General features: G+C 44.9%; 1 protein-coding gene across 1 annotated transcript in view; it reads left to right on the forward strand.

Annotated features, from left to right (window-relative positions):
• Positions 1 to 8,424, forward strand: part of LOC139571102 (immunoglobulin lambda-1 light chain-like) — a 9,556-nt gene extending 1,132 nt beyond the window's left edge. Inside the window, exons 3-4 of the mRNA XM_071393654.1 lie at positions 6,958 to 6,991; positions 7,846 to 8,424. Of these exons, the coding sequence (XP_071249755.1) occupies positions 6,958 to 6,991; positions 7,846 to 8,171 (360 nt within the window). The 3' untranslated portion in view covers positions 8,172 to 8,424. The remainder of the gene's footprint in view (positions 1 to 6,957; positions 6,992 to 7,845) is intronic.
• The last annotated feature ends 2,390 nt before the right edge of the window (positions 8,425 to 10,814 follow it).

Genomic DNA, 10,814 nt, shown 5'->3' on the forward strand with positions numbered 1-10,814 from the left:
CAGTAATTTAAATTGATTAAAAGTCCATCATACAGAAGCTGATAGGGTGAGATAGAGGCCCCTCCCTCTGGTCCTCCCTGGCTTGGTGATAGGTTAACTACAGAGGCCCCTCCCTCTGGTCCTCCCTGGCTGTCTCCTTATAGGTGGGTTCTGCAGCCTCTCCTCTCCTCACACTCCAACCCTGCTCATCTCTCAGCTGGACAGTAAGGGTCGTTCACACCACACACTGACAACATGCTGGGGACACTCTGCACTCTCATCACTGCTCTAACATGTAAGGAGTCTGACTTCCTGGAGGTTTTACTTCCTGTTTTATTATTAATGAGTCTGTATGTTTCTCTTTACTACATGTCATCTTATTTCCCAGGTGTCAGTGGTGTGACTGTGGTGACACAGAAGCCTCCTGCTGTGACAGTGAGGAAAGGAGAGAAGGCTACTCTGGACTGTCACCTGGGGACTGTTGATAATAGAGACGGCCACTCTGGACTGTAACCTGGGGACTGTTGATAGTAGAGACGACCACTCTGGACTGTAACCTGGGGACTGTTGATAATAGAGACGGATACACTGGACTGTAACCTGGGGACTGTTGATAACAGAGACGGACTCTATGGACTGTAACCTGGGGACTGTTGATAATAGAGACGGCCACTATGGACTGTAACCTGGGGACTGTTGATGATAGAGACGGACACTCTGGACTGTAACCTGGGGACTGTTGATAATAGAGACGGCCACTATGGACTGTAACCTGGGGTCTGTTGATAATAGAGACGGCCACTCTGGACTGTAACCTGGGGACTGTTGATAATAGAGACGGCCACTCTGGACTGTAAACTGGGGACTGTTGATAATAGAGACGGCCACTCTGGACTGTAACCTGGGGACTGTTGATAATAGAGACGGCCACTCTGGACTGTAACCTGGGGACTGTTGATAATAGAGACGGCCACTCTGGACTGTAACCGGGGGACTGTTGATAGTAGAGACGGCCACTGGACTGTAACCTGGGGACTGTTGATAATAGAGACGGCCACTCTGGACTGTAACCTGGTGACTGTTGATAAGAGACGGCCACTCTGGACTGTAACCTGGAGACTTTTGATAATAGAGACGGCCACTCTGGACTGTAACCTGGGGACTGTTGATAATAGAGACGGCCACTCTGGACTGTAACCTGGAGACTGTTGATAATAGAGACGGACACTCTGGACTGTAACCTGGGGACTGTTGATAGTAGAGACGGCCACTCTGGACTGTAACCTGGAGACTGTTGATAATAGAGACGGCCACTCTGGACTGTAACCTGGGGACTGTTGATAATAGAGACGGCCACTCTGGACTGTAACCTGGGGACTGTTGATAATAGAGACGGCCACTCTGGACTGTAACCTGGGGACTGTTGATAATAGAGACGGACACTCTGGACTGTAACCTGGGGACTGTTGATAATAGAGACGGCCACTCTGGACTGTAACCTGGGGACTGTTGATAATAGAGACGGACACTCTGGACTGTAACCTGGGGACTGTTGATAGTAGAGACGGCCACTCTGGACTGTAAACTGTGGACTGTTGATAATAGAGACGGCCACTCTGGACTGTAACCTGGGGACTGTTTATAGTAGAGACGGACACTCTGGACTGTAACCTGGGGACTGTTGATAGTAGAGACGGCCACTCTGGACTGTAAACTGTGGACTGTTGATAATAGAGACGGCCTCTCTGGATTTTAACCTGGGGACTGTTGATAATAGAGATGGACACTCTGGATTGTAACCTGGGGACTGTTGATAGTAGAGACGCCCACTCTGGACTGTAACCTGGGGACTGTTGATAAGAGACGGCCACTCTGGACTGTAACCTGGGGTCTGTTGATAATAGAGACGGACACTCTGGACTGTAACCTGGGGACTGTTGATAATAGAGACGGACACTCTGGACTGTAACCTGGGGACTGTTGATAATAGAGACGACCACTATGGACTGTAACCTGGGGACTGTTGATAATAGAGACGGCCACTATGGACTGTAACCTGGGGACTGTTGATAATAGAGACGACCACTATGGACTGTAACCTGGGGACTGTTGATAATAGAGACGGACACTATGGACTGTAACCTGGTGACTGTTGATAGTAGAGACGGCCACTCTGGACTGTAACCTGGAGACTGTTGATAATAGAGACGGACACTCTGGACTGTAACCTGGTGACTGTTGATAGTAGAGACGGCCACTCTGGACTGTAACCTGGGGACTGTTGATAATAGAGACGGCCACTCTGGACTGTAACCTGGGGACTGTTGATAGTAGAGACGGCCATTATGGACTGTAACCTGGAGACTGTTGATAGTAGAGATGGCCACTCTGGACTGTAACCTGGGGACTGTTGATAATAGAGACGGCCACTCTGGACTGTAACCTGGGGACTGTTGATAATAGAGACGGCCACTGGACTGTAACCTGGGGACTGTTGATAATAGAGACGGACACTCTGGACTGTAACCTGGGGACTGTTGATAATAGAGACGGCCACTCTGGACTGTAACCTGGGGACTGTTGATAATAGAGACGGACACTCTGGACTGTAACCTGGGGACTGTTGATAGTAGAGACGGCCACTCTGGACTGTAAACTGTGGACTGTTGATAATAGAGACGGCCACTCTGGACTGTAACCTGGGGACTGTTGATAGTAGAGACGGACACTCTGGACTGTAACCTGGGGACTGTTGATAGTAGAGACGGCCACTCTGGACTGTAAACTGTGGACTGTTGATAATAGAGACGGCCTCTCTGGATTGTAACCTGGGGACTGTTGATAGTAGAGACGGCCACTCTGGACTGTAACCTGGGGACTGTTGATAAGAGACGGCCACTCTGGACTGTAACCTGGGGTCTGTTGATAATAGAGACGGACACTCTGGACTGTAACCTGGGGACTGTTGATAATAGAGACGGACACTCTGGACTGTAACCTGGGGACTGTTGATAATAGAGACGACCACTATGGACTGTAACCTGGGGACTGTTGATAATAGAGACGACCACTATGGACTGTAACCTGGGGACTGTTGATAATAGAGACGGACACTATGGACTGTAACCTGGTGACTGTTGATAGTAGAGACGGCCACTCTGGACTGTAACCTGGAGACTGTTGATAATAGAGACGGACACTCTGGACTGTAACCTGGTGACTGTTGATAGTAGAGACGGCCACTCTGGACTGTAACCTGGGGACTGTTGATAATAGAGACGGCCACTCTGGACTGTAACCTGGGGACTGTTGATAGTAGAGACGGCCATTATGGACTGTAACCTGGAGACTGTTGATAGTAGAGACAGCCACTATGGACTGTAACCTGTGGACTGTTGATAATAGAGACGACCACTCTGGACTGTAACCTGGGGACTGTTGATAGTAGAGACGGCCACTCTGGACTGTAAACTGTGGACTGTTGATAATAGAGACGGCCACTCTGGACTGTAACCTGGGGACTGTTGATAGTAGAGACGGACACTCTGGACTGTAACCTGGGGACTGTTGATAGTAGAGACGGCCACTCTGGACTGTAAACTGTGGACTGTTGATAATAGAGACGGCCTCTCTGGATTGTAACCTGGGGACTGTTGATAATAGAGATGGACACTCTGGATTGTAACCTGGGGACTGTTGATAGTAGAGACGGCCACTCTGGACTGTAACCTGGGGACTGTTGATAAGAGACGGCCACTCTGGACTGTAACCTGGGGTCTGTTGATAATAGAGACGGACACTCTGGACTGTAACCTGGGGACTGTTGATAATAGAGACGGACACTCTGGACTGTAACCTGGGGACTGTTGATAATAGAGACGACCACTATGGACTGTAACCTGGGGACTGTTGATAATAGAGACGGCCACTATGGACTGTAACCTGGGGACTGTTGATAATAGAGACGGACACTATGGACTGTAACCTGGTGACTGTTGATAGTAGAGACGGCCACTCTGGACTGTAACCTGGAGACTGTTGATAATAGAGACGGACACTCTGGACTGTAACCTGGTGACTGTTGATAGTAGAGACGGCCACTCTGGACTGTAACCTGGGGACTGTTGATAATAGAGACGGCCACTCTGGACTGTAACCTGGGGACTGTTGATAGTAGAGACGGCCATTATGGACTGTAACCTGGAGACTGTTGATAGTAGAGACGGCCACTCTGGACTGTAACCTGGGGACTGTTGATAATAGAGACGGCCACTCTGGACTGTAACCTGGGGACTGTTGATAATAGAGACGGCCACTGGACTGTAACCTGGGGACTGTTGATAATAGAGACGGACACTCTGGACTGTAACCTGGGGACTGTTGATAATAGAGACGGCCACTCTGGACTGTAACCTGGGGACTGTTGATAATAGAGACGGACACTCTGGACTGTAACCTGGGGACTGTTGATAGTAGAGACGGCCACTCTGGACTGTAAACTGTGGACTGTTGATAATAGAGACGGCCACTCTGGACTGTAACCTGGGGACTGTTGATAGTAGAGACGGACACTCTGGACTGTAACCTGGGGACTGTTGATAGTAGAGACGGCCACTCTGGACTGTAAACTGTGGACTGTTGATAATAGAGACGGCCTCTCTGGATTGTAACCTGGGGACTGTTGATAGTAGAGACGGCCACTCTGGACTGTAACCTGGGGACTGTTGATAAGAGACGGCCACTCTGGACTGTAACTTGGGGTCTGTTGATAATAGAGACGGACACTCTGGACTGTAACCTGGGGACTGTTGATAATAGAGACGGACACTCTGGACTGTAACCTGGGGACTGTTGATAATAGAGACGACCACTATGGACTGTAACCTGGGGACTGTTGATAATAGAGACGACCACTATGGACTGTAACCTGGGGACTGTTGATAATAGAGACGGACACTATGGACTGTAACCTGGTGACTGTTGATAGTAGAGACGGCCACTCTGGACTGTAACCTGGAGACTGTTGATAATAGAGACGGACACTCTGGACTGTAACCTGGTGACTGTTGATAGTAGAGACGGCCACTCTGGACTGTAACCTGGGGACTGTTGATAATAGAGACGGCCACTCTGGACTGTAACCTGGGGACTGTTGATAGTAGAGACGGCCATTATGGACTGTAACCTGGAGACTGTTGATAGTAGAGACGGCCACTATGGACTGTAACCTGTGGACTGTTGATAATAGAGACGACCACTCTGGACTGTAACCTGGGGACTGTTGATAATAGAGACGGCCATTATGGACTGTAACCTGGAGACTGTTGATAATAGAGACGGCCACTATGGACTGTAACCTGGGGACTGTTGATAATATTACTGGTTGGTATTAACAGGTTCCAGTAGGAGTCCCTCAGTACATGTTAAGGTGGTACCACACTGGTTGGAGCTCTGTAGAATATGGTTCTGGTTTCTCCTCTCCTAAATTCACATTTAATCATCAGTCTAAATCGGATTATTGTTTGATTATTAACAATGTGGAGGAGACAGACTCAGCAGTGTATTACTGTCAGACTCAAAATGACTCTCGTATCACAGTGATATACACCATGACAAAAACCTCCTCACCAAATACACTCACTTCTGCTTCATGCGTGGTAGAGGGGTGAACTCTAAGAAACAGCAGTTGGTCAGTGATTATTATAACAATATATACATGACACAATGGGAGATCTGGAAATGGAAGAACCATTCATTCCTACATGTCAAAAAGATTATAAGAAGACATTGTCTGAAAGGAAACTGATGTTGTTTCTCTTGTTGTGATCATCATCATCATCATCATCATCATCATCATCATCATCATCATCATCACCATCATCATCACCACCACCACCACCACCATCATCATCATCATCATCACCATCATCATCACCATCATCACCACCACCACCATCATCATCATCATCATCATCATCACCATCATCATCACCATCATCATCACCACCACCACCATCATCATCATCATCATCATCATCATCATCCTCAGGTCAATACTGCATCATATGGATAGTGCTTTAACTGATGGATTCAAAAGGACCAGACACCAACAGCAGAATATGATGCTATACTATATACTGTTACTTCATAGAGAGGAACTCTAGAAAAACAAAAAATGTTTGTAGTGAGAGTGAAGCTCTGTCTGAATGGGATGTTTCAGTTCCTGTCCTCTCAGTAGAGAGAGTGAAGCTCTGTCTGAATGGGATGTTTCAGTTCCTGTCCTCTCAGTAGAGAGAGTGAAGCTCTGTCTGAATGGGATGTTTCAGTTCCTGTCCTCTCAGTAGAGAGAGTGAAGCTCTGTCTGAATGGGATGTTTCAGTTCCTGTCCTCTCAGTAGAGAGAGTGAAGCTCTGTCTGAATGGGATGTTTCAGTTCCTGTCCTCTCAGTAGAGAGAGTGAAGCTCTGTCTGAATGGGATGTTTCAGTTCCTGTCCTCTCAGTAGAGAGAGTGAAGCTCTGTCTGAATGGGATGTTTCAGTTCCTGTCCTCTCAGTAGAGAGAGTGAAGCTCTGTCTGAATGGGATGTTTCAGTTCCTGTCCTCTCAGTAGAGCGAGTGAAGCTCTGTCTGAATGGGATGTTTCAGTTCCTGTCCTCTCAGTAGAGAGAGTGAAGCTCTGTCTGAATGGGATGTTTCAGTTCCTGTCCTCTCAGTAGAGAGAGTGAAGCTCTGTCTGAATGGGATGTTTCAGTTCCTGTCCTCTCAGTAGAGAGAGTGAAGCTCTGTCTGAATGGGATGTTTCAGTTCCTGTCCTCTCAGTAGAGTGAGTGAAGCTCTGTCTGAATGGGATGTTTCAGTTCCTGTCCTCTCAGTAGAGAGAGTGAAGCTCTGTCTGAATGGGATGTTTCAGTTCCTGTCCTCTCAGTAGAGAGAGTGAGGAGGTTTTTGTACGGCTGTGTATACAAACTGAATCACTGTGGTATTCGGACAAGGAACCAAGCTCTTTGTTACTGGTGAGTACCCTTTCTTTTAACCTTATATTTTTGTTTTCAAGGTTTTTTGTAATAATTAATAGTTAATAGAGTTACATATTTAACATTATATTCCTATTTCATATTTATTTCGTGTAAATAACCTACTTTGTGGACTGATTATCAAGAGTCATGGACACCATGTGACAGCTTCATAGCCTACAGTATATCTGTAGTTGTTGATTTCACATTTAAACTTAAAAAACGTGATGGACTATTTGACCATGTAGGTTACTGCTGTCACTTGACAACACTACTCATTTATAATGTCTCATACAATAATAATATATTTACTCAGAGGTAGATTTGAATGTGAAGTCTACATAAAGTTGTATGAACCCTTTAATATGTTGGTCCCACATTATATTAATTAATGATAAAACCATGTATATGGTAGTTACACACAATGTTGCTACATGATTCATTACATTACAGTTGGTAACTCTGTTTGCTGGTTGACTAGTAGTAGGATATATGTTTGATTGTATCCCTCATTCAACACATCTGACTTCTTGATTATGTTTAAACTTAGAGATCTGAACTCATTATCCACTTGCACAGGAATCTGCTTTACCTCTGAAAAGTCACATATGGAGAGTTATTTAGAAAGTAAAAAAATAAGTCCAGCTACAAACAGAGATATGAGTAATATGTAACTATAGAATTACATGGTTTTAGTGCCTTTTAGTTTAGGAGCCCAAAATGTTCATTGTTTGTATCCTTTGAGAAAACGTTGTATTTTTTATTCTACAGTATAATCACACAACCCTGTTTCATTCTACTAACATATCAAATGATTTAGTGTAATATGTATTCTGCTCATTCCATTGGTCCAGACTCTACCCTCCCTCCACCTGTCTTGACCATCTTCCCTCCGTCCAGCGATGAGTTGAAGTCCAGCAAAGTCACCCTGGTGTGTCTGGTCAGTCAGATGGCCATGGGCTACGCTGATGTCAGCTGGACAGCGGGAGGGAATCCGGTCACCGGCGGCATCGCTACGAGTGGCCCGGTGCCGCAAGCCGACAAGACGTTCCAACTCAGCAGCTGTCTGACCGTTGACACGTCAGAATGGAACCAGGACAAAGTGTTCTCATGTAAAGTCACCGCGGGCTCCAAGTTCGCTGAGAAAGACATCAAGAAGTCTGTATGCAGCACTGAATAGCCTGAGAACCATTGTAATGTCCAGTTGATTTTCTACATCACTTTTCAAGATATTGTTAATGCATTAGAAGTTTAACCTGCATATATACATTATGTTCCATAAAAGATAAATAGCTAATCACACTGATATCATAGGCTATATGATAAGTAGACTTTTTATATTTGAAATGGGTTGCTTTGCAGATGTATAATAGAGGAATAGTTAGAGCTTTGCTGTATTGTGGATATTCAATAAAGAACATTCTAAAGAACAAGTGTTTGTATTTGAGCATGTTGATGAACATCAGTGTTAGCAGCACTAAAAGAGGGGGAGGTTAACTGAACTCAAACAGAGCAGCCTGCTCTCTTTTGACCAGATCCAGAAATAGTTGATCTCGATATCCAGGATGTAGAGCAGGTTTACTGTAATGTTAATGAATAACCAGAGATGGAGGTTTAGTTTAAATTACAACTTCACCCCATCGTGCCTCAGTGATCAGAATAGAGTCTGCAGTTCTGTCAACGTACACCAGAGTGAGACATAGGACCACCAATAATGACTGAGGAAAGATCTACATGTACTTTACAACAGGAACAGCTGTCTGTAGACCACTGGTTTCAGTCCCACCCAAAGACCAGCTGATGGTTTCATGTCTAGTATCTCTAGTTATCAGAGTCATTCACCAGGGACGTGTTTTAGATCTGACACTGAGTTACAGGCAGTGATGTGTTGTTCCCCTTCTCCCCCAGGACACACCTGCTTCCCCTCCCCTCCTCTCCTTATTTATAGCTTCATGCAAATGAAGAGGTTATTTTATCTCCTCTCAGAACTGTGTGGGGAGAGGGGGGGGTGGGGGGGTCTGCAGGTCACCAGAGGAGTGGACTGAAACTGAAAATGTGTCCCAAATGGCACTATGTTCCCTTTATAGTGCACTACTTTTGACAAAGGCCCATTGGGTTCTGGTCAACAGTAGTGCACTATAAAGGGAATAGGGAGACATCCTGAGTACCTCATAATTATGTTGGTCTTGTGTAGAACTAGTATAGGATAATAAACTCCATTCATGGTTTGATGGAGGTAGGAGATTAGATACCTCATCATTATGTTGGTCTTGTGTAGAACTAGTATAGAAAATTGAACTCCAGTTATGATTTGATGGAGGTAGAATATGAGTCAGTGAAGAAGACAGGGCCTCATGTAGAGCAATGAGAATAGCTGGTGATTGGTTAACTTCAGAGGCCCCTCCCTCTGGTCCTCCCTGTCTGTCTCCTTATAGGTGGGTCCTGCAGCCTCTCCTCTCCTCACACTCCAACCCTGCTCATCTCTCAGCTGGACAGTAAGGGCCGTTCACACCACACACTGACAACATGCTGGGGACACTCTGCACTCTCATCACTGCTCTAACATGTAAGGAATTTACTATATGTTCAACATGAATCAAAAAAAGCCATTAGAAGTTGTTAATTCATCTATTATTAAATGTCGTAAATTGTATTTCATTCCCACAGATGTCAGTTGCCAGAAAGCAGTGACACAGACACCTTCAGTACTGACTGTCAGTACAAAGGGAACTGCTACTTTTTACTGTGACATTACCAAAGATGAAGGCAATTATGCAAACTGGTATAAACAGGTTCCAGGAGGAGCTCCTCAGTATGTGTTAAGGTTTCACCATTCTCATGACTCTCCTAATCAATATGGATCTGGTTTCTCCTCTGATCGTTTCACATCTAAAGCCACGTCTGATAAGGATTATCAGTTTATAATCAGTAATGTGGAGGAGACAGACTCAGCAGTGTATTACTGTCAGACATGGGACAACTCTGTTAGTGAGTACGTATCACAGTGATATACACCATGACAAAAACCTCCTCACCAAACACACTCACTTCTGCTTTCAGATGTTCTGAATATAGACACTAACTGAATGTCAAGTCATCCTGAACCAGTGTGTCTGCAGGAGGAGAACATTCCATGCTTGTGTTTTACACAAAACCCTTCACACATTTACTAGAATGTTGTCATTAACAATTACAGCTAGTTGTCACAAAGCATGAATGATAAAGTGATATTCCAGAAGGTTCAGTCCTAACAGAAGACTCCATGTATCAGACAACCTCCATGATAGTCAGTCCCCTGGTTTACAGTAGAGACGTATTACATCAACAGTCATTTAGTGATCTACTGTTAGTTTAGAACCCCACTATCAGGTCCAGATATTCTCATTATGTTATTATCTATATTATGACATGCTGATTGCAGTAAGCTTACCAACATACTCATGTTATGTTCTGTTAATTACTGATGCCCCCTTTAAGAATGGAGCACCCTTGGTCATGCACAGTGTTGTTCTATGTTATTCTGGTACTAACTCGTTTTAGTAAATGTGAAGCTCCAGTTCCATTTCTTGTATTCAGAGTCTTTCTTATTATATGAATAAGTAATAAGACACTACAACTCACATGAAACTAAATACTTCTCTTTTCAGTGTAACCAAAATGATCCCATATAGTTTGTTATACCAATCTAAAATATATATATTTTTGATAGTTGAATAGTTACTGTATGTTACGAATCCCTTTGGCCCAGCAGTCTAGGGGGGATGGTAACGAGACCCGTAACATAACTCATGCAAATTATAGTAGTAAAAAAGTAACAGTGAGA

The sequence above is a fragment of the Salvelinus alpinus genome, chromosome 1 (genome assembly GCF_045679555.1).
Source record: "Salvelinus alpinus chromosome 1, SLU_Salpinus.1, whole genome shotgun sequence".
NCBI classification, from domain to species: domain Eukaryota; kingdom Metazoa; phylum Chordata; class Actinopteri; order Salmoniformes; family Salmonidae; genus Salvelinus; species Salvelinus alpinus.